Source organism: Anopheles moucheti, chromosome 2 (assembly GCF_943734755.1).
Source record: "Anopheles moucheti chromosome 2, idAnoMoucSN_F20_07, whole genome shotgun sequence".
NCBI lineage: Eukaryota > Metazoa > Arthropoda > Insecta > Diptera > Culicidae > Anopheles > Anopheles moucheti.
The window spans coordinates 16,446,643-16,473,602 of NC_069140.1; the positions used below are offsets into that span (position 1 = coordinate 16,446,643).

Sequence of the window (26,960 nt, forward strand, 5' to 3'; positions counted from 1 at the left end):
ATTCCCCGATGCACGAGAATGGCCCGAAAAATGCTTCTGCCCGAATGCAGAAGATGCGACGAATTTAGAAGATTGAAGTACGCGCGGGAACAGAAACAGACGGATGAGAAGAACAGCACGCTGATGATGATGATGATGATGATGACGGTTCTGTTGCGTATGTTTCGGGTGTTCGCTTCAGATGTTGGATGGGATTTTTTGAAAATGTTGTTATTGAGTGCATTGGAAGTATGCGTTACCAATACGATGCATCAAATAGGAAGCTGTAACGAGTTGGAGTTGTTTTTTGTTCTACCTCGTTCACTTGGCCAATATTATTCTATCGTGAGATCAGGTTGATGAGAATCGATTGATCAGCAGCAGCGTAATTATCGTTACACGCCTTGGGATAGAATTTTTAATAAGCAGACGAGTTCTCCCTCGCATTGGGTGAAGGCACACAAACATCATCACCCTGTGATGAATATAAGATTCACAGGCGGGAGATTATTCGTCGCTAGTTGTTGTTTAAATCTCGGTCCTATCGGTTCGCCACACCACAAACAGACCGTGCACAAATATGGCAGCGAGAGTGTTAATCACGTTTGCCATCCTGACCTTCGCTGGGGTAAAGTTGGTCAAGGAAGAGGCGGCGATACGAATGGATTGATTGATTGATTGGTGCGTCTTTCTTTCTATCAGCAGCTCACAGTGGGCCAGCAGGAACTGTCCGACCTGCCGGAAGTGAAGGGCTACAAGCTGCACTGCATCGAATCGAGCGGCATTACGGAGTCATCGGCAAAGAAGCTGTCCGCGGGCGAAACCATCAAAGATCCGGACCAACCAACGAAGGTGACACCGATCGTGCACCGATCGTTCACACATTAGCATCCCCCCTTCACCCCTTTCGTCAAATAAACAACCCCCCTTCTTCGATTTGCTCGCTTTTGCAGTGTTTCGTGCAATGTTTCTTCCAAAAGCTACGCCTGATGGATGAGAACGGTGTCGTGCTGAAGGACAAGCTGGAGGTGTTTCTCACCAAGCTGATGGACGCGGACAAGGCGAAGGATTACGTGAAGCAGTGCGATCTGCGTCGGACGAACCCATGCGATACGGCGTACGCCGTGTACGATTGCTACCTCGGCAAGAAGGCAAAATTGTTTTAAGAAAGCGAAAACCCCGTGTCCCAATTTTGCGACCGGCCCTTGCGACCAAAAAAAACAAAATAAACAAATTGTTTGTGGTTTTTTGTTTCGTTTTGTACCACACAAAAATAAACCTGTTTCGGTAGTTGCGTGTTTTTCTTTTTGGAGGGGGTTGAAGGGTTGTGTTCTCAAGCCGTATTTCGCATGAGCTGTAAGAAAGTGAAAGTTTCTCCGTTGCGCAATGGCGCACACATGGGGCACATATGGAAGGAACTTTCGTTGAGAAGATCCGCGAACAATTTCTCAGCCAGCAATTTGTTTTCGTAAGGGAATGAAGCAAAACTTCCATTACGCACACCCGGCTTGAAGGTAGTGTGCCACAGGTCGTTTTCATGTTGACGCCTGTGTTGGTACGCGAACCGTACTCGGCAATCACAATGGATGTAAGTGCGGAACAAACCGCTTCCCCATCGCGCGCACTGCACGCTTTGCTCGTTTTGCTCCAATCCAAGGCCAACTAGTCGTCCGTGGCTGGCAGCGTACGAGTTGCATCGGCGATGCACCGATGCAAGCGCTTCAATAGTACGGGCCCTCCACACGCTGGTGGGGATTAAGCTCTCTCTCGCTAGCCATGGGAGGGGTGGACGAGGGTAAACACTGTGCGGTGGCGAGCGGAAGGCTGAGGGTAGTTTACCGGGGTGGGAAAGTCGGTGTACCGGTTGGCACCGCTGTCAGACCGAGGCCTGCTGAAGTGCATGTGTTCCTGGTACGAATTTTTATCTATGAAACTATTCCGCACAGGCTAGACGACGTCGTCATGTTGGCGCAAAGCTTTACCGCACTCCATTCCACCCTTAGTGCTGGCGGAAAGTTTATCTCACCAGCGCTAGCCAGCGCAACGGTTGTAGCCGAGCGCATTTTCTACCCCGTTGTGTTGGTGTGGAAAAATCGATCTAGTAGCTGGGAAAACTCGTGCAGCAAGCTACGACGACGCGTCGAAGATTGACGGGGGGGGATGAATGGGTGGCGAACGAAAGGAGGGGATAGTTTTCTAGCCGGTGAGGAGAATCTGGCCAGTAGAGAGCGCCAACCAGTTGGGGATGAATGTGCCATTTTGCTAGATAAAAACGTGTGTGTGTGTGCATACGAGAGAGAGAGGGAGAGAGAAAGAGAACATCGGTTTGTTTTATTTTTGCACGGTGAATTGCCGGTTGGCATCAGTTGCATTGCAAAGGTTGCTTTTCCTGCTTTGCACTGTGGAGCATGTGCAAGAGTTCAAGTGACTTTATTTAGAGCGTTGTTTGTGTTTTTTTTTTGCTTTGGTTGCTGTTAAGAGGTGGCGCTTTTTGCCTTTTCGTTGTGGGGAAGTTGGATGTTTGCCAAACGGGTCTCGGACGACGGGTGTTTGGTTTAAAGTTGATTGTTTTACTAAATTAAGTTACGTATTGTTTGCTACCCATAAAAGCAAATATGTTAAAAGTAATTTAATGTTCGATTCGAGATTGCTTAAAAATAAAATTGATTTTATTTAGTTGCATCACTGCCGGGAAGGGAAACCTCGGGTGGTTTTTTTTGCCTTCGCATACATTCTCCTACTTTACAATGGGGTGAAACAAGTAAATCCTGAAACCTCCGTCAGCTGCTGCTAGTTTGGTAGTTTCTGCGCGCGTTTTAAAGTGGGAGAGCTCAGTTTGAAGCCGATTTCTCCTAGCAAAAGTACTTGCGGCAAATGCATTCATTTGGGGTGGTTTGTTTCACCGCCACCTTTCGGAAGGAGAAACTCCCCCACTCCCGGTTTGTCGTCCGGGCGCCCTTTCATCAGCTCGATCCTGTGCAGCGTGTTTCGTTTCCTTTCGTGGACGCAAACTGCTGTCCGTTGTCCATTTTCGAAGCTACCAACTTCACAGAAGCTCATAAAACGCACCCGACGGTGGAGGTAGTTCCGCGATGGTGATTGTTGCCAGGGGTTTTTTTTTGTTTTATTTTTTTCTTTTCCCTTATCACAAGCTGACCGACAACCCTTCTTAATTCAATCTTCTTTTTTTGTGGTAAAATGTTCATAGAGTTTCTTATGCGCGCGGTTGCAATGTGGGATGAAAGCAGCAACCCTTTTTTTGGTGAGGTAATTTGGAAGAAGCGGGAAGGTCGTTCCAGTTGTTTGCTTCTCTTCCCTGCATTTATAGACTTTCGTACAAAATTTCGTCCAAAGAATAAGAAACATCGGGGTGTTTTTTTTCTCTTCCAAAAAATCCGGGAAAGCATCAGCAGCATTATTTTTTATGTCCTGCTGCTCTTTTCCCCTCACAATGGAAGTGGCCAATTGTGGGATGGAAAAGCGAAATTACACTCTCCGAAGGATGGATTGCGTGGTGTGACCACCCACAAAAGGGGTAAAGAGTTAAAAAATCCATCCCCCACAGATCTATCGCTTATCAGGCGAACAAAACCACTCGAAAGGTACCGCGCGCGAGTAGGTTGATAATGGTCGCAAGGCGTACAGCTGTGAATCGATCGCTGTTGCTTTTGCTTTGCACCGCCCACAATGAGGAGGGAAAATCTGTCCACGTGTGGGTAGGGAAAGGGAAGATAGAAAAAAACGAATTGTGCTAGAACTACTTCGACCGGGGAGTCTCTCGTTGAAGTAGCATTTGGTGGCAAACTAGCAAGTTTCTATTTCCTATATCATAAACATCAGCATGTTAAACTGGTCTTATTAACTAGAAATACATATTCGTTGTTAATATTTAATTATAAATATACATAAAACTCCCAACTTATGATCAATTTCTATTGAATGAAAATTCTGTACAGAACTGTCTTCATGCAAGTGTTCCAAGACATCTAAATTTATATTTCATTAATTGAAAATGTATACTGAGGGTAGAATGTGAAATTCCTTTGTGTTGCCTGAACCCTTGAAAACCGTTGGATGCCCTGAAATCGTGCCTCAATTTTTCCCAAAACGAGCGATTTAAAATATTTTTAAAATATCGAATCTTCGACGTTAGCGCCGCGTACATCAGAAAATGAAAACTAGTGCTCAATATGACGTTGGTATCGTTACCCACATATAGATGGCGCTCCATCCAAAAACAGTTCCATGTTTTCGCAGCAGAGGGCGCCACTTCGAATGCGTTTTCGTGGAAAGCGGGCCCTTTGCACACGTGCACTCCATGCTTCCTGGCTAGTTTCCGCAGTTCCATTTATTCTATAACAGTTCTTTTAACTATTGATAGTAAATATGTTTCTCAATTATTAAAATTCGGATACTTCTTTGCAACTCAACCGAAGAGTTTGCCAGGAAGGAAATAACTACAAATGCATTATGTTTTGTTTTATATTATTCATTACAGATAATATTTTATTTTCATTTTATTGTATAGAAATTCATAAAGAAGACAATATAATTTATACTTCCATTACTGCTGTACGTCGGCCTGTTGTTTTGTTTTTTTCTTTTTGCTGTTTTCGTTACACTTGTGTGTTGCGGATTTTCTCCTCCTTTTACTTTGTGTGTTTGTTTGTTTTGCGTGTACTTGTATGTTTTTTTTTCGGCCTCTTTTGTCTCTTTTGTCTACCGTTTTCTTCCTTTTTTACGCTCGATGCAATAATGTATTACCATTACTTGATTTCTGTTTTCCTTTTTTGCAAGTTTTGTAATAATATTAATCAATACAATATAATATAATGATATGATAATAAGTATGTACAATTCGCATTTACCTTGTTTGCCTTCCTATTACCCCTTGCTAGACATTTGTTTATTGTATTCGTTTGTTTTCGTGTGTTGCTTGAGTTGTCTGTGCATCTGTGTGCGTGTCGGTGTATGTGTGTGTACGTGTGATTTTGCCTGTGGAATCGTTCCTCAACTAACTGTTGAAAGTTGAACAGCCACTAAACCGACTTGATTGAATTACGAAACGAAAAGTGTTTGCATTCTTATCAGTGGTTTGGTTTTTCATTGTTCATTGTGTTATGTCTCCACAAGCCGATTAAATCTCGATAAGTTACTTACTTACGCCCACCCCGCGCTCTTATCATTAGATTATTAATTAATTTTCCGTCTGCCGTCAACCCCTTGACTACACACCTTGGGCAAGTTGTAATTACTGCAACGATTACTGTGATCTGCACGGATTCGGGTGTTTTGTTTTTTGTTGCATTTCCTGCCTACTTGATCCTGTTAATTTAGTGAAATAAAACCATTTTCCAACTCCTGTAGAGAAATGAACTATTTCCCGATTTGAAAATCAAACCATAGCTCCATCGATCCTATATGTACACGACCATTGTTCTGTTGTTGTTTTAAATCGTTTAATAAAAGAAAACAAACCGCATCCAACAAAATTTAACCTCCCAAAAAGGAAACAAAACCTCAATGCTCAATTAAAACGAAAACAACAACCCACACCGTGGCCCATCTCGAACAGGGTCGGCAGGTTGACATTGGAAGGGGGGGTTTTTTGTTTTGTTTGCAAATGGTGTCTCTCCGTCTGCCCTAAGAACTAATCAATAGAAGAACTACGGACAATAAGTTAACAAAATGTGCTTGTTTGCCTACTTTACATACTTACACACGGCTTTGCGTGTGTTTGTGGGTGTGTGTGTGTGTGTTTGTGGTTTCTTTTTCTGTTCAAACGTCTCGACATCCCGCTCGAGTGTTACACCGGGGTCTGCCTTTTGAAAAGAAAAACGCTTGCATTGCTCTATTTGCATAAAATTATTGTTTTTGCTGTTTGCTTCTTTGAGTTTGACATATGTATTCGCTCATAATGTGTGCTTCTCTTTACGTCTTCAAATCTCAAACTCGCATTTACGTATTCTTAATTCATTCTGTTTCGACTCTAGCGCTCAGTTTGTTTTGTTTTGTTTTGTTTGTATTTTAATTTTCCCATTACTTGTATTTTACTTTAAATTTGTTTCGATTTACTTATGTATTTTTTAAAAAAAGTTAAACCTTTTGCTAGCTATTCTTACTTCCTTCGCATGCTCGCTTGCTCTTGCGAGGGGAAGGGGATGATTGTTTTTCGAAACAATTTGTTAAACAGTTTGTTTCCAAACATCGAAATCCCCTTCCCGGAGTCGTTTAAGTAAGAGCAAGCAAGGACAACTATTCCGCCCAACCCAACTCGGTTTAACAATGTATCGCCATCGAAGGTTTGTGTGTTTTTTTTTCTTCGTTTTCTTTTGGGGGATATAATATAGTAAAAGTAAAAACTAAAATCAGTTCCTCCAGGGAGTTGCTCTCCATTGTTCCGGGGTTTCATCCGGGGACTTACGTAGGGTTACGTACGGTCGTTGAAATATACAAATCTGAGTGATCTTCTGAGTTTACCTATTACCTTCCACTTTTGTCCCATTTTGTTTCGTCTGGCGTGTTAAAATGTGTGCATGTTTTCTGTGTGAGAGGGTAAGGCTACCCAATTAAATGCGCAAACGACGGATCGACGTATATTTGTTGGTCGGTTCGTGTTGCTTTCGCTAAATTCGGGATATGCGTTTCTTTGCTGCTGTTGGCGCTGTGGGGATATCGCTACTCATCATTTTTTTTCTTATCATTTTCTTACGTACAGGGGGTGTGAACGGGGTCGATGAAGAATGGACGAAGGATGAGAGGGAAGGAATATTCATACAGTGATGGAATGGAAGCAACGGGACAGGATGCGGTGATGATCTGTCGCGTAACGATCGTACTATGTACAGGACAATGTACAGCCTCAAAGTATCGGTATTGTAATCGACCTTCTGAGGAAATAATTTGTAAAATAAAGGGAAGATAAAAGTAGCTTCACGACACGCTCTAGCCAACGTTCGCTAACATGTTGTCGCGCCCCGCTTTTGTTTCGATTGTTTTGTATTGTTTTTTTTTGCAACCCCTAGCCTGTGCCTTTTTTTTTTGCTAGAAGTGTTTGCTTGTTTGTTTGCTTTACTGTTAAATATATTTGGTATGAAATTTGAGATCGCTTCATCGATGCTAAAAAAAAATTAGACAGACAAACAACCCTTTTGAACCGCATCAGGACGAGAAGGGTTTTAGCATTAAAAAAAACAAACATTCTAATCGATCGGGGCATGATCGCGCGAAGACGCTGCTCCCGAGCGCCCCTTTAAAGCGGAGTCGTCTTCCCACCCCAGATCGCGCAGTGTCCACTACCCAGGTGGCCTGTACTAATTGTGTAACGCTAGCAATTACTTAGACTTTAACAATATATTTGGCCTTTCTTTTCGGTTTTGTAATGTGTACAAGTCCGTGTATAATGTGTGTGTGTGTGCTTGTGGTTTTTTTGTGGTGAATTAGCGTTGCTTTGTTTAGCTAAAAAAAAAAACTCCACTCGGTTTATGATTAATATCGTACAAAACCCGAACGATGGCGGAAGTATGAAGTAATTTCGTTTTTTAAAATTAGCGCTTTTTCTTCTCAGCGTTCTTCTCCTCCCTGCGCCCCGCGATAGGGTGTGGGATACATTTTTGATTGATTCTTGATTTATGTGCAAATTGCGGGCGTCCTTCCCTCGTTTTGATTTCGATCATTCTGTCTTCTGTTGCAGCGTGTGTCTGCATTTTTGTTTTTTCCGGGGGTTCGAATGTGTCCTTTTTTGTTTGCAGGTGTGTTGCGTTAAATTTTCTCTAAGTACGTTTATTACGACATTCCACTACGGCCGCTTCCCATTTATCTACAAGATTTGATAAAACATATAAATGCAATTCGAACACGAACGCCACGCCGGTTCGTTCGGTTGTGTGTGTGTGAGCGTGTTGTTTTGTTCCCGGTCCCACCCGGAAGCCGGAACTCCTTAACAGAAACCTGCCCTACCTGCGTCCACTAAACTTCGCTAAACTATGTATGTTAAAATTAAAAAAATAATAACCGTAAGCGAAAAGAAAACAGTACGATACGTTTAAAACAAAACCTAACCGAGTTAACCGATCCTTGCCGGGTTTCCCTCACACCAAGGCGAAGGGTTCCGTTTCTTTGTCTTCCTGCTATTCCGTGAACGGGTTTTTTTTGTTTGTTGTACAACCGTTCGCTGTTTAAATAATGAACCTTAATCGCCTAATCGGGCACATGCTTGTGTTTGCCGGCCATTTTGTTTTGCATGCCTACTTTGTTAGCCCCCCGCCGATTTGTGCTATAATGCATTGAACCTCTTGGTTATCGAATTTGTTTTTAAAACTTCACTTTTTAACAGTCTTCTTACGAGTTAGTGATAAGGGCTACATAGCCATAGTGGGGGGAAGGGGGAAAGGAAACGAGTGAAACAAAGGGAGTTTTTGAAAAAAAAAAAACAAGTTATGTACAAGAGCAGTAGAACGCGGATATGCGATCGTGTATCACGCTTGTCGATCGGTTTCTGTTTGTTTGACTGAAGCAACAAAATCCACGCGTAAAACATAGAACGTAAAGGTAAGAATAGGGTTTAGAACAATCACATACACAGCTACCGCGCGCGTACTTTCTCTTTCTCTATGTGTGTGTGTTTTGTTTGCTGCTGCACCGTGGCATCATCTCCACACGACACTTTTCGTTTGTCCAACGTCCATTTTGGTTGTGCGTTTTTTGTGCGTTTTTTGTGTGTTTTTGTTTTGATTGCACTGATACTGGATTCACCGGTCACCCAGGTGTGTGTGTGTGTTTTTTGTTGGAGCACGGCTTTGGCCGGTTTAGAACCGACCTCCTAGTACGCGTCCCACCGATCACCGTTGTTATCCTCGAGGATCTCCTTCTTGACCGTCACCGAGGCGGACGCGGGACTGGCGGTGCCCGATCGGTTACCGTTGCTGTCCTGTGCCGCGCTGTCCGGTGCCGAACTCGACAGCGCCGGCCCGTCCACCGGCCGCAACGCATCCGACGGTGCGTCCGATTCCGATTCGTCGTGGGCCGTCCTTGGACGGTCCTCGTCTAGCTTACCCTCCGAACCGTAGGAGGAGTGTTTCGAGTGCGACGACTTCGCATCGTCGTCATCGTTCTCCGCCTCGCTCGACGGGTCGTCCGGGGTTTGGGAAGGCACGGTCGCTCCGGCACCGGTGGCCGCCGCAACGGCAGCCGCCGCCGCCGCTGCCATGGCCGCGGCGAAACGTTGCTGCACCGACGGCACGCCATCGGGCGGCTGCAAAACACACACACCGTTGATGATGGCGTCCGCGGCCGCATCCTTCTTGGCGGAGGGAATGTTGGAGAGGGCCGTGGCCGCGGATGCCGTCTTCTTGTCCGGATCCTGCCAGTCCGGGTTGACCCACTGCGGGGCGGCCGGCTTGCGGCGGCTTATCCGCGACATGGCCTGCAGGCTGGCGAGCGAAAGGGATGTCTTGAGGTCGTCATCATCGCCACCCCGTTTGCTACTTCCGTCCAGCGATTCCGAATCGCTCATGTGGCCACAGGTGGTTTCCTCCTCGTTTTCGGCATCGTCCTCATAGTCGTCGTCACCTTCGCGCTTCAACGTGGAAGGCATGGACAGGTCGAGCCCGCTCATCTGCTCGCTGATGCTCTTGTTGAGGGCCGCCAGATCCGCCTCGCTTCCCGGCATGAACCCGCGCCCGATCAGCGCGGCCAGGCTGGTGGCCGGCGCGGTGGCCGCGAAGTAGGGCGGGTAGGGCAGTGGCATACCGCTCAGCCCTAACCGCTCCTTCTGGATCTCCATCAGCCGCTGGTTGAGCAGCACGCGGAACTGCACCGGATCGAACGGGGCGCCGGATTGGTTTTCGCGCGACGGAATCGGTTCGGCGGGTTGACCGTGCGGGACCTGTTGCTTCAGCCGCATGCGATGGTTGTGGAACCAGTTGGTGATGGTGCGCGTCGACAGCCCGAGCTCACTGGCCAGGAATTCGATTGTCTGCACGTTCGGGTACGGATCGAGGGCGAAGGCGAGCCGGAGCGCTTCCTTCTGCTCCTCGGAGAACAGCACGCGCTGCTTCTTGTTCGGCGGTGCCGTGGCCGACCCCACCGAACCGGGACCGGGCGAGTTGGAGTGGTAGAACTCGGACGTGTCGTTGCTCGAGGTGTCGCTGCTGTTGTCCTGCCCGCCGGGGCCCGTCGATCGGCGCCGCTTGCTGGCCTCGCGCCGCTCGTTCTTCAGCACCTGCAGCCGCTCGACATTGTTGGCGTCGCTCAGCCACAGCTGCATGCGGATGAACGGTTCGCGGCCCTTGATGCTCAGCATGTGCCAGGGCTTCGGTTTGGACAGCAGCTCCGAGACGGAACCCTGCGACAGTCCCAGCACCGCCTCGCCGAAGATCTTCTGGCCGATGTTGTTCGCCAGCAGCGCCTCCTTGATCTTCGTCGTGATCACCTGCGTATCGAGGTCCTGCGTGAGCGCGGCCATTTCGTACACCGTCGGCGAGATGTGCTGGTGGAGGGATCCGCGCATGGCGTTGGGCGCCCCCGGCTGGGACGCGTGCTGCCCCCCGGAACCGGGCGGACCTTGCGGAACGGGCGAGTGGATCGGCATCATGATGGAGGACTTCTTCTCCTGCGCGCCCGCGTGACCCTGCAGCGAGATGGCGTGCTGGGGCGGAATTCCCGGCGGCGTCAGCAGCATCGTCTGCGGGGAAGGTTGCTGAGGCCGTTGCTGCGAGGAGGAGTTCACCGAGCCCATGGCACCGAGCGGCGATGGCTGTGAGGAGAGTGGTTGCTGGGCCGCCGAGTGACGCTGGACTTCCTGCACCTGGGCCGCGTGATGGGCGGCGGCCGCAGCCGCCGCTGCCGCCGCGGCCAACTGATGCTGATGCTGGGCAGCGGCCTGGGCCGCCTGAGCCGTGGGCAGCTGCTGCTGCATTTGGGAAATCTGCAGCTGGAGTAACGTTTTCTGCTGATCCTGCTGCAGCTTGCTGATCGAGTCGCTCAACATCTTCGGCATGGTCGGCGGCATCTGCTTCTGCATGTGGAGCCCGGGCAGCTGAGGCGTGCCGCTGTAGTTGCCGGTGCGCATCAGCTTCTCCGGTGCGATCTTGTACTGGCTGGCCACCAGCTTGTGCACCGCGTTCTCGTCCTCCAGGAACATCTTCATGCGGATGAAGGGTTCGCGGCCTTTCTGGGTGAGCATGTGCCAGGGTTTCGGCCGGGCCAGCAGATCACTGACCGAACCCTGCGAGAGCCCCAGCACGGACTCGCCAAACAGCCGTTGGCTGATGGAGTATTGCGAGAGCGATTCCTTGACGCGCCGCACAATGTCCTCCGTGTTGAGGTTGTTGTACAGGTCGAACTGCTGCTGCGTGATCGGTGGCAGGATGGCTTTGAGCGGGCGCTGCTGGGTCGTGTGGTGCGGCGTGACGGGCGGCTGCGTGATGAGCGAGTTGGTGATCGACGCCATGCGCTGCAGCGGGCTGGCCGCCACGGAGAAATCGTCCGTGGGCGTGATTGTCGGGGGCAGGATGCTGTTACCGATGGGGCTCGGGGCCGCCGAGGACGCGGTCGTCGTCGGCGTACACATGCCCGACGGTTCCGAAGGCTTTGGTTTCACCAGACTGAAGGCGCTGTGCTTCATGCTTTCGTCCAGCTCTTTCTGGCTCATGTCGGCATCGGACTCGGCATCGGATATCGTACCGTTGAGCTTCGAGGCGGACGATTGCTTATCCTTTGGCAGGGAAAGATCCTGGGCGGATCCACCGTTCAGTCCGGTCGCCGTGTGCTGCGATGGTTGCGATGGAGTCGACGGCTGCCCTGACGGCGTGGAAGGTTGCGACGGTTGCTGCTGCTGTTGCTGCTGCTGCTGGTGCTGGAGTGCCAAGAAGTTGGGGAGGTTGGAAATGTTGGGCATACCCGGAAGGGCAGCAGATGCGTTCTGCTGCAGTTTGGCCAGCTCGCGATGGTAGGCCTCGAACGCCATCCGGAGATTGTCGTCCTGCACGCGATCCATCGGTGGCATACCGCCGCTGAGGAAGTGTGGAAATAGAAGACTAATGCGAGAAGCGTTAGAAGCGCAATTCTACTAGAATTCAACTCTGATTGAGTTGCTTCGTCGACGCGGCATACTTACTTGGGGAACTCTCGCGGACTGCGCATCAGCTTGGAGAACTCTTCCTGGTAGATCTTTGCGATCTTGTCCTGCGAGATGTCGTCGTTGTCGTACTTTTTGGGTCGCCCCGAGCTTCCCAGCCGCCCGCTGAGATAGTCTTTGGAGAAGGGTGAGTGCACGTCACGGTTGTGCGGAGATTTGGAGTCGTTGTCACTGTGCTGCGTGGAGTCATCGAGCCCGCTGAGATGTAGCTGCTGTAGCTGATGTTGCTGCAGCTGCATCTGCTCGCGCATTTGCTGCTGATGGTGCGCTTGCTGCTGCGGCGTTGGCTGTTCGCCGCGCTTCATCATGGAGGCTTCGGAGAGGATTTGCTGCATGCGGTCATCGCTGAGATCCCCGTCCGGTCGTCCGTAGGATGGCATTCCGGGTTCTGCACCTGCAATTAGTACACATCTGTCATATAAACCAGCGACATTGGGCCACCCCGTGGCGTGGCTGCGGCGATGCAGAACCGCTAACACAACTCGCTACTCCCGAGTGAACCTGAAGGAAAGCAAAATGGTAGACGACAGAAAACCCAACGCCAGAGAGAAGTTTTTTAACTGCTGAACACGGCTAAAGATGGGCGTTACCTCGCCAAAGGAACATATCTTTTACTTGCCACATCCCCATTGCTCGAGGTCAATCGGGACCATCGAAAGAAATGGGTAAAAAATATTGCTCTTCAAAATGTACATTTTATGCGAACGTGAAGTATCATCATCATCATCATCACAAGCGTAACGTCGTCATCGGGTCAGAATCAAAGAGACGCTGCGACGAAGACGAAAAAAAAAAACGGGCGGCGAGCGAGAAAAGGATACTTGCAAAAGGCACGGCACATATGCAACGGAACGGTCGGAATATCCCCCAATCGTCCAATGGCGTAGTGGGAATGGAGCAAAACGATGAAGGGCATCCCTTCCTTTCGGGTATCGCCAGCCATCGTCGAAGCCCAGTGCGCCTGTCCCTCCGGCGGGCGGGCGGTGCATCAGCCCTGGCTCTATCTCCAGTCCCAATCTATATTTATTCGTTCAGCTTTTATAAAATTTATATCAAACGTCTCCATGCATATCTTTTCCCCTGCGCGTCGTCTCTTGTTCCGTTGCTCGCCGTTTTGCTTCTTTTGATTTGCGTTTTTATATCTGCCTTTGAAGCCCTCGCCATCATCGTTATGTGGAACTCCGCGCGCTGGAAGATGAGACGCGCGATTATGACGGCGACGGTAAGAAGCGATTAAGCAAAGCAAAACCAAAAACAAAGTAAGCGAGTAAGCGTTCCCCCCTCGGCTTTGTAAGCGATGCGTTCGGTTCCGAAAGCGAGCGCAGAAAACGTGCGGAACTAATTGGTATTTTTAATCGCGACCATAACCCTGCATCCTTTTCTTCGTTTGCAATTGCAACAGGGGCCTGGACACACTGCCATGACTTTATGGCGATCCAGAGCTCCACAGCTGACTTTGATCGATTTTCACCGATCGTTTGTGGTGGTTTTTTTTTGGGGTTGAGCAGCGGCCATTTTGTGCGGTTCGAAACTGCTCGAATCACTGCTCGATTATGGGCGCACGTAAGTAAGTGTGCCCGGGGCTGTACTTAAACGGTGGGGTTGTAATTCTTCTAACCTCACTTTATTTGACAGCTTTGTAGACAGTGTTGTTGTCCTCTCTGTGTGTGTGTGTGTGTGGGAAGGGTGGGTACGCCGGGGGTCAATGGGGTGTCATTGGCGTGGAGTTTATTTTCGTCGACATTGGCCCCAGTCCCAGAGAAGGCAAACGCAACAAACGAAGAACAAACGAAAAAAAAAAACAAGAGACCCCACGAGATGGGGATCATAAAAGCGAATACCTATAAATCACATGTCTCGTAAAAAGTCGATTCTTCTGCAGAGACTGGTGCTGAGACGACCACGGGGCGATGTCATTTTGCGTGGCAAAAAAGAAAAAAATAAACCCCTGGTCGAAGGGTTCGGCAACATCTTAACGATCCGGTGCGATGATACATAGCTGCTGCTGCTATGTGTCCTTGATCACGCGCCCGTACGAATCAAAACTCGATTCCGCGAAGTGACAACGATATTTGCCACCGGCTTGGAGATGCTTCCATTCGAAGAATCAATCAACCTTCAAGCCACCGTCTAGGGGCAGAAGCCCCGGCGGTACCCATCAAATTAGTCATTAGCGCACGCGAGGCGAGACGACCGACGCCGACGGGATCGGCCCGGCGCGCACGTAATTGGCCAACGGCACGCAAATCCCAATGCTGCGGATTGGCAGCATCGGTCTCTCTGTCATTAAACGGAAGCAGCAGCTCGGCAACGAAAATCACAAAGGCGGCCATGCTTCCAACTTCGGGCCCCATATTGATGAAGTCCCTCTCCCCGGGAGCGGGAGGGATGATGTTGGTGAGTTTCCGTCGCAGGAAGACGCAGGAGGATATGGGTATTGCGTGGGCAATCTTTCCACCCGGACCCGGGTTCCGGAAGATGCCATTCAGCAGGAGTCGTTTCCGATGAGTCGTTCAGTTGTTCAGCGATGGTGGAGCGCTCGGTGGAGTAATTATAGCGAAAAGTCTGTCTCTTCGCTGTTCTTCTGCCATTCGATGCAATGGGGGAAAGGAATCCAGTGTTTGTGGAAGTAAAATGCAAAAATAAGTCTCTTAATGTTGGTGCGATTCTGCCTCTCATTGGAACCCTTCGATTTTGCGGAAAAACTGTTTGCCCCGCGGTGCTGGTGTAATTTTTTTGATTGATTATGAAGTCTCCTTTCAGCCGCTGTCGAGGGCAGATGGAAACAAAAAACCCACGGCCAAAAACCGATTGCACTGGGTAAATGCTGGGGTTTCGGGTTTGGTGCAAAGATCCTTCCCGTTCATTGCTGAAAGGAGAGTTTGTTGCTTCCGAATGTATTCCCCCGGGTGGCGACGCGTACTAATAATCGAGCTGAGACATCATCACCGCAGCGATTGTGAATCGAACAACAACAAAAAAACACATTTATTTGATAGTAATATGGCAAATGCACCGCATCGCGTTGTCTTTTGTTCGCTTGGAACAATAAAGCGCATAAAGAGGGAAAACTTCCAATTGCTAGATTATCCCTGGGCCTCGAAACGCGCGTTGCGGTTGAAGACTGCGCCGATTTGTTTTTTGCTGTACGCCTAGGGATGCCACACGCAACTTCACGTCATGTGCTTTTTTCTGTTGTTGTTTATTCCCTCACGCTTCTTCGCTTCACCCCGAGGGCCCCGACGAGTTCGACGAGCGAGATTTGATTATATTTTTTGTTGTTTTGATTTGCCTAAGGGCGGGCACGTCGTCCTACCCTCGCAGCCAGCGCACATTCTAATTGAAATTGACAATCGAACGGCGAGCTCTAGCCGGTGAAACATTGGCGAGAAGTAATTATTTTGAAATCAGGTTCAATCAATTTTCAAACGATGTGTTTTTTTTTCTTTTTCAACCGCTCCGGGGCGATCGTATTCGATCGCTGTGTTTGCACTGCGTTAATAAGCGTGCCACGTGCCGGGTTGGGTTGGGATGTTGCTGGAAGCTGCTGCGGTCCCGCTTTTTCCGCACAGTGCCAGGTCGTGTTTGTTGGTGAACGTCTCATTAACAAATCGTTAGGAAGTGAGCTGCCAGAGTGCTAGAGTGAGTTCCTGTGAGGCAAACATAATTACAGCCAATTGAATGGCACCTGTTTCTTTGACGGTGGGCCCGATGGAACGGCGGAGAGGGCCGGCACAAAAAGGAAGACAGACAAGCTTAATGAGACGCATCCTGTTCCAATGGTCGACCTCCAAACGGTATCCAGCGGTGGTGTTCTGTCCTGGATGGCAAAAAGGTTTCGCATTTTACACAAACTGTACCGATCGTTCGGAATTATCACTTCATTAAGTTTTACATCGCAAGCAAACGGGGCACCTACATGAAATGATCCCGAAAATGTGTCGATGACGGGTCAGAGAAGACAACCCGCAACCGGTCACGAGCACGAGCAGTGCGCACCGTAAATCTGATTCCAAACGATCTAAATCTATGGCGGTTATGGTGTCGCGTGTACACCGAGCGACAGAAGCATCCGAACGCATCCGTGTGTGCAATTGCGGCAGTATCATATTATTACTAAATTATTTTTATTACCAAACACACACACACACACACCTCGTTCGCTTGCAGTGCCGACAGCTGCATCGAAACACGGCTCACCCGGCATTCAAATTCGAACGACGCTGTAAAATTTGCGTTCAAATCACTTGCCCGTGTCGTCGGTGTGCGCTATGCGCACGGACACTCCAGCGCCTCCCTGTCCAGCGCCCGGGGGGTGGGGGGTGGTTTTGAAATTTTAATTATGAGGTGATGAAATAATTTGAAAATTTTGTAATAATTAAAACCGATTTAGCAAACCAAGTTGCAAGCCCTTTTGCGTTGGGTGTTCGGTGGATTCGGCGCCTGATATGCCTGGACCGTCTTGCCGGACCGTCGAATGCGGGCAGCGGTCCGTGTGATGCGGGTGTCACTTGCAATTAAAGTGTCGAATGTCCTCCCCCCATTCGGAGAGGGAAAAGGGGAGTGTAATCGATGGGGGGGGGGGGGGGGGGGGAGGACACACTCATCGGGTTTAATTATTCGCTAAAATCTAAAATCTGTCCGGAAATCGTCGCCACTCACGCGGACCACTCAAGCCTCCATAATCCATCTAATTTACCACCCAACAGCTGGGTACCCGAACCCGAACCGGTGGATTAGAAGCGGGAACACTGACGCTCCTGCTGGAATGTGGCGGAATTTGCATTGGCTGAAGAATGGCAGAGCGAATAGCGAAAGACTCAAGTTCCTTTTTTGGATTCCCTGGGTGAAGGTCGTGGTGGAAACGGGGTGGTGGAGAGGATGGAAAAACATTTTTCCTGGTGGCAAGTTACGATAATTGAATAACTAATACCGCCTAATAAAAATAATCTCAACGGAATGGTTCTCTACGCAGAATGTGGAGCGGAAGGAGGACATTTTCTTGCTTTGTTGCTTTGTGTGGATAAACTTGCTATCAGTTTGCTGCGTGGTGCCGCCCGCGAAAATAAAAGGCGCGTAATTTATTCACCCTCCAATTTCCGATCGATCCGAGCGGGAGTATCTGTTGAGAGTCTCGCCGCGGAATGGGGCCGGAATTCGCACGTGGCAAACACTTTTCGGGTGGGAAAAAGAATCATTTCTTCATCGGCGCCGGCTGATCGGGTAGTTAGCCAAGCGCGCCAAGCGACGCCATGTGCGTGTGCGAGTTACATCAAAACCATTGTTCTTGTTTGGGAAGCTTTTTTCGGGCTGGGGGGAGCCTTAGAAGACCAACTTTGGAGGCGCTTGTGTGGAAAAAGGCGTCAGTTCATCGAATCCATCCCCCCCCGAAATGGGAACTAATTAATTCACTTTTTCGGAAGCGCAATGTATTGGATGAATTCGTAATTCGTGTGCTGCTGCGCGTCTTAGGCAACGAAATTATGGCGGCGTGGTTTCGTGTCTCTTTTCACTGTGGCAGTTTGAATTGATACGGTTGTTTTCCATTTTTTTTTGTTGCTTCTACATTGCCAAACACGGTACCTTTGTTCGGTGGCGGCGAAAATATGTTCTCAATGCCATCGGCGAGTGTGGCGCGCAAACAACCGCAACCCCTGTTATGCGTATTGATAAAGCGAACTTTACGACACTTTCCACCGGCGTCGACACTCGCACTCGAAGCGAAACTAATGGAAATATTAAACATTCATCCTAACGATCCGCGTACGGGGCGAGGCGAAACCATCGTAGGAGGCTTTGTCGAAGCAATTTTGTCGAAATACCAAACCCATCGACATGCATCGGCAATAAAAATGGGAAGCAACCGTTTTAACCGTCCCTTTTTTTTTTGTAAAGTTGGAGTTGGAGTTGAAGTGACACAACTAAAACACGAAAACGAAACGAAAAACGGGCCATAAATAAATATGGATTTTTATTAACACCGCTTCCGGATGGTTAAACCTCGCGACAGGGGCATGGGTAAGACAATTCTGTGTCGGAAAGGGGGATGGGGGTGGTTTTGGGTTGTCAATTGAAGCTGAGAGGATTTTCCAGCGGGCATGCAAATGTCATCGAGCCACTCGAGGGTGACGATTATGCCATTTTGGGTGGAAATCACATAAATTCCTTATTGAAACCCAATTCTTTCCGGCGCGAATGAAATAATAAAGAAGAAAAGGAATCCGCGCAAACACACACACACACGGGGCCCACGGGGTGGAAAAAATACAATCCCGGATATCCTCCACCAAGCTTTCTCCCGCTAGGGGGACCTTTCCTTTCCAGGCTCTTTGATATTTACTACCGTTTTTGCCGTTCCGTTCCACGCTGGCGTCTTCCCGTCACTCCGAAGGGAAGGAATATTATTATTAATCTCCTTTACCCGGGGGCCGGGTGTAGAGTGCGGTCTAATCTACATGTCAGTTGTTTATTACCTTTCCTTCCCCGGTTTCCCCCCCACAGCACACAGCCCACCGATGAGTCCCTCTTTATTTCTTCCCTATCGACGAGATCACTGGCTGTAAAATATTCGCGGGATACAGGTTATTTATTTCGTATTTATGCGTCCTCTTTACGCCCACCCACCACCCTCCTCCACGACGCTGTCGGAGGGGTGACATTGGTGAAATGTCTCCGTTATGGTAGGCATTATTTCTTCCACCTTGATTCGCTTGAGGGTGAGCATGATTTATACACACACACACACACACACACAGTGACACCCACACCAACCCGAGGAGGGGAAACCGTTATGAAATTGGCACACCCCCCCCCCCCCCCCCCCCCCCGGAGGTCGCGGGGAAATTGACGAAATTGTCACCGCGTTTTCCCGAACGAGATGAAGCAGTGGGTTTGATGAAATATTTTCAATATTTTCTCCGGCCCCGCCTTTCTCCCGGGCTTTCTCCTCCGGAGTTAGGGGTGGATTTTATTTGATTTTGTTCGCCGGATATGTCGACATAGAGACCGAGAACCGATCAAGGCAACCGACGCAGCGGAGGGAAAAAGGATGTAACGGTTTATTGAAGTGTAAACAGAGGGCTTTCTTTCCTTCCTTGGGCGGGCAATGATAGCGGGCTTTGAAAACGGCGACAAGGACGACCCGGGTGACGTCGTGATTGATAAATGTCATGTAATCAATTATCGTTAAGGAGAGCTAAAAGCTGGGCGTACCATCAAGAAAAGCGGGAAAAACAGATCCTTGATGTGCCACTTTTGATCTCGACCGTCTTTATTGGCGTGGGGGGGGGAAAAAACCGAAGCGCAAGCAATGACGGGGTGCGGGACGCAAAGAACATTGTGCCGTGTCAGGATGGCGCTGATTTATGGGCGAGATTCGGCTGTGTGCGTGTGTTCGGTCGTTAGATCGGCGATGATGAGTTCGAATGCGTGATTTTTCGATTTTAATTACCCGTGTGGCGACGGTTCTAAAGGCGACGGGTGCCGTTTTCACTTTCGCTTCGGAAATAGATCGATCGCGCAGCAGTGTAAGGCCACCGACACCGCACGTACCGCCGTGTGTCATCGAAATGTTATTAACCTTCCCGGGGCGGCATCAGCAGGCACGGATCATCGGCCCAGAATGAAATCGAATTTATAAATATGTCGTGAATAATTAATTAATGCCACAGCCGAAACCAGACCGCGCCAAACGACTACGGTTCGACATAAAGTCGAAGATCGTTCGTCCGATCCGGCCCGTCGTCTGCTGCGTTGGAACAATTTGCATCGGTTACGGTGCGACTTTTCCAACCGCGTGCGTGAGCGTGAGTAAACAAAGAAATGTCACTGGTCCCACACCCCCCGTCCGTTTGAGGGGTTTTTCCAACCACCGAACCGAAGGCTATGCGACACGAAATGCAACCGAGAGAAGTGCAACCTTCGGGTGACAATATATTTATAATATTAGTTTATTGAAATGTGTGATGAGGAAAAGCGCTTTGAGTCGCGCGCGGCACGCTAAGCAACACCGGGCGGGTTTTGGCCTCTACGGTTGGCCAATTTAAATTCATTCGTTTCGCGTGTTCCCCCCCAACTCCTACCCAGAACCACCCCGTGCACATTACATTGAAATCTATAGTGTGTAAATTTTGTATCAATGTTATAAATAACCCATTTCGCGGTACGCGGCGTCTGTCGTACGCAGCAGCAAACAACAACCAACCGAGGGGGAAAAAAAAGAGGGAAAAATACGCATGTTTGCCGTCACGAATCAGTTGCGATCATTTGCGATCCGTGTGCGCGAAACGAACACGCGCGCGCACACACATTGTGGTGGCGCGACATTCCGCGCGACATTTCCCGTTTTTTTGTGCCGATGTGCCGAGAAAAGCCACCGGATTCTCATGCAACTCCTCGCGCATTCTCCATCATTAGGACCCGGTGCGAGGATCGCACGAGATCAAAGATTAAAAATGTGTCCTGTCACATTATTGCGTTTAATTAGAATGAACTGAATTCACGAGAGCGTGCCCCCGGGTGTCGTTCTGTTCGTGTTGTGTGGGGGTTTGCGGGAACCATTAAATCACACTCCGATGTTGCTCTGGTTGGCACCTTTTTTCGTTTGTCCCTCCCATCGATTCGATTTATTGGTGACCTGCTTTCTTGGCTGTCGGAATGAAGACCCCATTAGAGTCGCCCTTAAACCACCAATTGTCCATCAGAAAATCGTCCAATTCCGTTGGTGGACATCGTTAGCCGGTTGGGCCAAGATGGGTCATGTCTGTTTGGTAAAATCTTTCGTGGTCAAATTGCCATTCCATTTCCCGACCGGGCTGCGCTACTTTACATTCGAATCCCATGTCCTTGTTTCCCCGTGTTCACCTTTGCCGTTGGGGGGGGGGAATTTAACAATTTTAATAATAAGCTTGTGGGGCTTTAAATAAGAATGGAAAATGAAATATGGCCATTGGAATTGCGAGAATGGTGGCCTCGGCCACTTTGGAGAACGAGCGGCCATCTTTGCCGAACCACCGAATGGGGGGTTGCATGTCTTCGGGCAATATGAACACGCTTTCCCTCCCCCCCCCCCCCCCCCATATCTCCCTCCTTCCCGGGGCTTTTAGTCCCTCCAGGCCCGGTACGAAAGGACATCGAAGGTAACGAAAAAAAAGGACACCCCAAGCGGGTGTAAGTGTGTATGTTTTGAAAAGTAACAACACACAATCACGTTCGAATATCGTTGGCCACTCCAAATGCAAACGAGACTCGGCACACGGTGATATCTGCTGCACACACACACTCCCCAGTACAAGATGGCGCTTCCAACTAATTAGATATTGTTTGCTTTTGACATGTAGCACCGCGGTGATTGGATGATTAATGCCACTCAAACACGCTGTTGTCCTGTGTTTTGTGGTTGGCCCTTCGCGCACGACAAATGACCAGAGGGCGTCTGATGCCGATAGGAATATTGATAGGGCCACCTTGGGTGGCCCGTGCTGTCCCGTCGAGAGACCTGCCCCGTCGAGAGTCCTTCCGAATCGAAGACGGGTCTTTTGACATCGGATTTTTCTAGGGGACCTTCTAGGGGTGGGGTTCGTTGATCCGCTGGGCAAAAATCCGAAGACGGTCCAATCGAGTGGTCACTGCTTGGATGGAGGGGATGTAAATGCGGAGAAAGGAGGAAACACACAATCGCAGTAGTTTGTGTTTCCTTTTTTTCTGTTTTTTTGCTTCTGTCCAATCCTCCATCGGGGTACTGCAGTGCCATAAAGTATAATTACAAGCGAACGGAAGGGAGCTCAAATGGAAGCGCCCGGCCCGGCTCTCCAGGATATCGATAGTTGTAAATCAAAAGTCCGACTTTGGCGCTTTTTGTGCGAAGTCCGGGAATGGGAGATGACCCGTTTTCCCTCTACCATTACCAAATGGTCATTGGAATTCATCTATCAGAAATCCGCACACACGCCGCGAAAGTTCCGCGAAAAGGGAATAAATTTCACATAATGAGTGTAATAAACAAATTAATAACCTGACCTGAAGGCTTTGCGGGCTCTCGCCCGTATGTGTGGGGAGTTTGCTTTTTTTGTACTCCTGCCCCACCCCATCCCCACCATTGCCCATGCCTCCATCCGTTCGTCCACCAGGACATCCATGCAATGGGTGCTTGTGGCACAGGAGGAAGGGAGGGGGCGCACATCCCTCCCTTCATGCTGGGGTGGGTTCCTGTTTCCACCTATTAATATGCAAATTGGCATGGAAAGCTTTCATCATTCTCGTCCAGCGGGGTCCATCGGTTGCGGATCGGCAGCGGTACGTAGTTTGTGACCGCGAACGAATCGAACCACCAAACCAGGCGAAGGCACTTGTGCTTTGCCTGACATTTCAACCGGAAGTAGCTCGCTTTTACTGTTTCGGTGGAGCAAAAGTTGTGGACAACGGGGCGGCACAAAATGGCGTTTTGTGCTCTGAACTCCTGCCCCGGGGGAGGGGGGGTCGTGACGAATTCGGCATCGTAAAAGGGCGAGGGAAGCAAAATCTTACGCCAAAAGAAATGTTTCTTTTCTGATTTATTATTTTTTTTTCGCTTCTTCCTTCTGCCCTTTGGATGTGCAAACTTTTGAACTAAGATTATTAGCACCGGCAATTGCACCGGTGCAGGTGGAAAGTTTTAATTAGTTAGTATTAGCAGGTTGTGTTATGGGAAGCGAAACGGAAGCTTCCTTTTAGCAAACGCAACCGTAAAACTTGTAGCGATAGTTTCTTCCGAGCAACATTTTTTTTTTTGGGGGGGGGGGGGGGGGGGGAAGGAGAAGGAAAAATACACTCATACACACACACACACACAAACGCAAACCCGTGCATTAACGAAAAATGCACGCGTGCGGCTTAAAGCTGGGCGCACTAACTGCACTGCCTCTCAGTGTTGCTGTGCGGCGCTTGTGACACGCGGCGAAATAGCTGCGATTTAATTTAATTAATTAAAATACTTCATCACTATCGCACTCGACGCCCCAGAATGGACCATGTGTTTCGATCGTTCTTCCTCTCTATGCTCCCCCCCCCCCCCCCCTCTCCCCTCTCCCCTCAGGGTGCAGTAATGGTGAGACCCGGGAGACGGTGGGAAATTGGACCCGATCTGATCCCAAATTCGCGCTTGAGAATAATTACACATTAATTAATACATTCCTCTTCACGCCGGACTGCCACTAAGTGAGCACTAAGTTTTTGTGCTCACGCTATATTTAAGCGCATCGACGACGACGACGGTGACGCCGCCTGGCATGCCAGCCGGTGGCGGACGTGCGCTCGTGTTTGAATCGCTTGTTTCCGCTGGTCGAGCATCCCGAGATCGACGCTCGTAAACTGGTCGAACTGTCCCGTGTACCGCGCGCTGATCGCTTGGGCAGAAGGTTACTTGGGTAAGGGGCTTCTAATCTCTGGGACCCCATTCCCCACCCGCTCCCGAAGACCCATTTGGCAGGGGGGCAATAAAATGAAATATATTCTTTTATTTCCCTCTACACACGCGGATCGGTGCCGGATTGAACGAATAATTGCGACACCGATTCTCTTCTGCCTGGCTGGCTGGGCAGGTGGCCAGAAGGTGGCCCAACGCTGATGACGAATTGGGCCCGAACGGGTGTGGTTTTTGTTTATGTTGCATTGGTGCGAGATTTTCGAGGCCCACGCCAGCGATTGTGAAAGTGGCCCTATTCGGCGAAAGGGCTCACCGATCACCGGTGCAGTTTTTCGGTTGAGCCGTGAGCAAATGTCAAACTCAGAGATCATCATCACCAGAGTTCGGTCTTGATGGCATTTGATGGCCGTACAGATATTACGGAACAGGGAACGGAACAATGAGTGATGCGAGCGACACATAAAAACCCTCAAAACAAGGTCAATCTAAAAGCGTTGCTATCTTGTTGCTGGCCTCAGTTCTTTTTTTTTTGTTCGCTCGTCAATCGACGATCGATGGCGTTGCTGTCGTAGAATATTTCGTACCAGGTACCAGGCGTCCGCTTTTTTCCTCGCTTTCGATCGAAATCCTTCGAATGCCGTCAACGCGAGACACGGTTGCGACCTCCAAAAGTTTTGACTCGACGGAATCGACAGCTAATGCTAGGCCCGGAAAACCTTAAAAGACGTTTAGATCGGACGTCTTCGGGTTTTTTGTTTTGATTAATAAAAAAAAATATCCAAAACTCAGCACATTGGCACATTGCGGAGTGGGTTTTTGAAAAATAGGGAAGCCCCAAACCCTTTTGGGCCAAAGTTTTTCGAATTATTTTGATTTCTTCGTTGATTGCTGTGCCTTCGACAATCGGGGGAACCGGGTAGAGGCTTTCGTCTGTGTTGGGCATGTTGAGGTAGAAATCAATCAATGGACTACTTGGATGAGGATGTTTTCGCAGGGAAGTCAGTGGCAGTCAGAGGAAAAAACAATAAAACCTCTAAACTATGAGCTATTTTCGATTTCAAAGTTGACTCCGAACCGTAATCGATTGTGACGTGACCTCAGAATACCCGTCTCGAAAAAAAAAGAAAAACAAATCCCTACGTCTTAAAGAATCGTTTCCAAAAAGGCGGTCAAAACAACCTAAGCGGGGGAAGTCGATCTTTCCTCATCGATTTATAGCCGAGATATTTTGTAGCAGTATGTACGCCGAGTCTCGAGGACCCGGCGATTCGGTCGTCGTCGTCGTCGTCGGTGGGTTTTTTTGTGCAAAAACGGGGGATTATTTGTGAGTTGTTGAAAAATGTTAAAAATAGCGACAGTTCGAATTTAGTTGCACAAAGGCAAAAGGTGCGCAGGCGGCCGCCCTCGTGGTCAGCGGGAGGGAAGGGGGGGGCGCGAAGAAGCTTCCCGTCGCCTGACAATAATACAGATAGGCATAATCAATTATTTTCCCATTTTCTTAATGCCACTGAGCACCGTCCGGTGGGGCGTAGTTAGCAGTTGTTTTCCGCGAGACACAATCACCACACACGCAGATGACAGCGCACTGGTGGATGGGGATCAATAAATTATAAAAACAATGTTTTCAACAGCCGGGTTGTTGTGGTGCGGCAAAGTCTTTTCATCTGTCGGTGCAACATTTTAGGCTAACGCTCCCGGGTCGTAACGCCGTTGCGGGACGTTTGCCGAAATAACTCACCGGCGGTGGACACGGTGCGGCGGTCGTCCAAGGATCCGATGCTCGTTTGACCGTTTTATCGCTCCCGGCTCCCGTTCCAGTCACTTTCATTTTCATTATTTACAATAATTAGCTATAACGTACGTGAGAGAGCGCGCGGGCGCCCGTTACGATTACGTCCGTTTGATGAGGTGCGCCGGTGGGACATCCTTGTGCCGTCGTGGAACGGTTGCACACGAGAAAATTGCTAAAATACGCGCGCTCAGTACAATGACTTTCGAACGGGACCCATGCAAGACGCGTGACACGCGGACGGCCAGACGGCTGGGGGTTTTTTGACATTTCTCTCTCGTTACGGAAGATTTAATTGCACCGCAAACGAGCGCAATAAAATGCGTATTCGTGCGTGAAGAATTACAATGGCAGCATCCAACTGCATGCGGGCCGTCGAGTTCGGACGATTTGGGTGAAATTTGTTTGTTTGCGCCGCGCTACGCATTTCCTTGTATCTCTACTACAAACGGGCGCGAACATTTAATCGCAATCGCTTGCCCAATGTTTGATTGTGCCGAAAATTTGGCTGCCAAATTGAGCCAAAAAAAAAAACCGAAAACCAAAAACTGCAATTTCGATTTGGGATCAGTTCATTGATCTAGAAACTCGTTTGATCATCAATACCATCAGTAATTCCTTGTGCTTTTTTGTGTTTTTTCCACAGGGAAAATATTAATTTTTAACCATTTCCCCAACTGGTGCGCCCGTCTCGCAATAATGCCATTTGATCTTGTTGAAATTCGAACGAACGAATGATGCTCACATTTTCGGCATTTACTTTAGCCGCACTCACACCACGGCCATTCCAGCATTCGCATGGAGAAGGAGTGCATTATCATGCAATTAAAGTCACATCGACGATGGTTTGAGGGTTGGGCATGAGTTCAACCTGTTTGACCTCGGCTAAGGGTTGTTGCGGATGCTCACAAAAGGACACAGAGCCAGGAAAGACAGAAATCTGTCAAAAAAGGTTTTTGGGAAGGGGTGAAGGAAAAACTTTTCCTGCCCACATTGGCAGACGGTTACCATCAGCAGCAGCATTACCGACTGGCAGCGGAAGCGGCCAAGTTCCACCCACCCCCTTCCGGATGCTTGATCCTTGACCGAAGGGGTATGCAACAAATGCGTGTTGCTGGCCGTGTCTGACCTCCTGTGAGCTACAATTACCCTGCATCGGGGAGCTGTGTGGCGTGAGATAAAAGAGCAATGATCGTCCCGAAAAGCGGAAGGAATGCAGTGAGGTTGGAATAACTTTTATTTAGTACACGCGCGCAGTATGGGAAGATGTCTTCATTTCGCTTCATCCCAGACGATTTCCAGCATCCGTCCCGTACTGTGGACGACCCCGGGCCAATAGTCACCTCGCCCGGACGTCAGGAAGGCGAGCAGCGTGTGTGTGGAAAGTTTACGATAAATACCAGTCGCAAATCCATATCCACATCCCGGGCACCGTAAACTAACGAGGTACCTTTTACTAGCCGGGTGAAGGTCCTTCTAGTCCTTCCCCTTCGGATCCCCTTCGGAATGGTACGAGATAGTAACGGGTAGTTTAGAATGTTGAATTTTTCCGGCAATTACGCTTGCGACCTTTCTCGCCAGCAGGAGGCGTGGGTTTGAGCACCGAAAAAGGATGACGGTGCTCAAGGGCACACTATCGGCACGGCAAAAAC

At 49.2% G+C, this 26,960-nt stretch overlaps 2 protein-coding genes across 3 annotated transcripts in view; one reads left to right on the forward strand and one right to left on the reverse strand.

Moving 5' to 3' along the window:
• Nucleotides 1–499: 499 nt before the first annotated feature.
• On the forward strand, nucleotides 500–1,246 carry LOC128297900 (general odorant-binding protein 56a-like). Of its 2 annotated transcripts, none has more exons than XM_053033615.1 (3): nucleotides 500–607; nucleotides 682–831; nucleotides 933–1,246. In XM_053033615.1, the coding sequence occupies exons 1-3, from the start codon at nucleotides 560–562 to the stop codon at nucleotides 1,143–1,145; spliced, it is 411 nt and encodes a 136-aa protein (XP_052889575.1). In that variant the 5' UTR covers nucleotides 500–559; the 3' UTR covers nucleotides 1,146–1,246. The 2 variants fall into 2 exon arrangements, with proteins under 2 accessions (XP_052889575.1, XP_052889576.1); XM_053033616.1 differs by having other exon boundaries at nucleotides 531–607; nucleotides 685–831.
• Nucleotides 1,247–8,701: 7,455 nt separating this feature from the next.
• Nucleotides 8,702–26,960, reverse strand: part of LOC128296706 (homeobox protein cut) — a 167,138-nt gene continuing 148,879 nt past the window's right edge. Inside the window, exons 6-7 of the mRNA XM_053032176.1 lie at nucleotides 12,098–12,512; nucleotides 8,702–12,017 (exon numbers count right to left, since the gene is read on the reverse strand). Of these exons, the coding sequence (XP_052888136.1) occupies nucleotides 8,801–12,017; nucleotides 12,098–12,512 (3,632 nt within the window). The 3' untranslated portion in view covers nucleotides 8,702–8,800. The remainder of the gene's footprint in view (nucleotides 12,018–12,097; nucleotides 12,513–26,960) is intronic.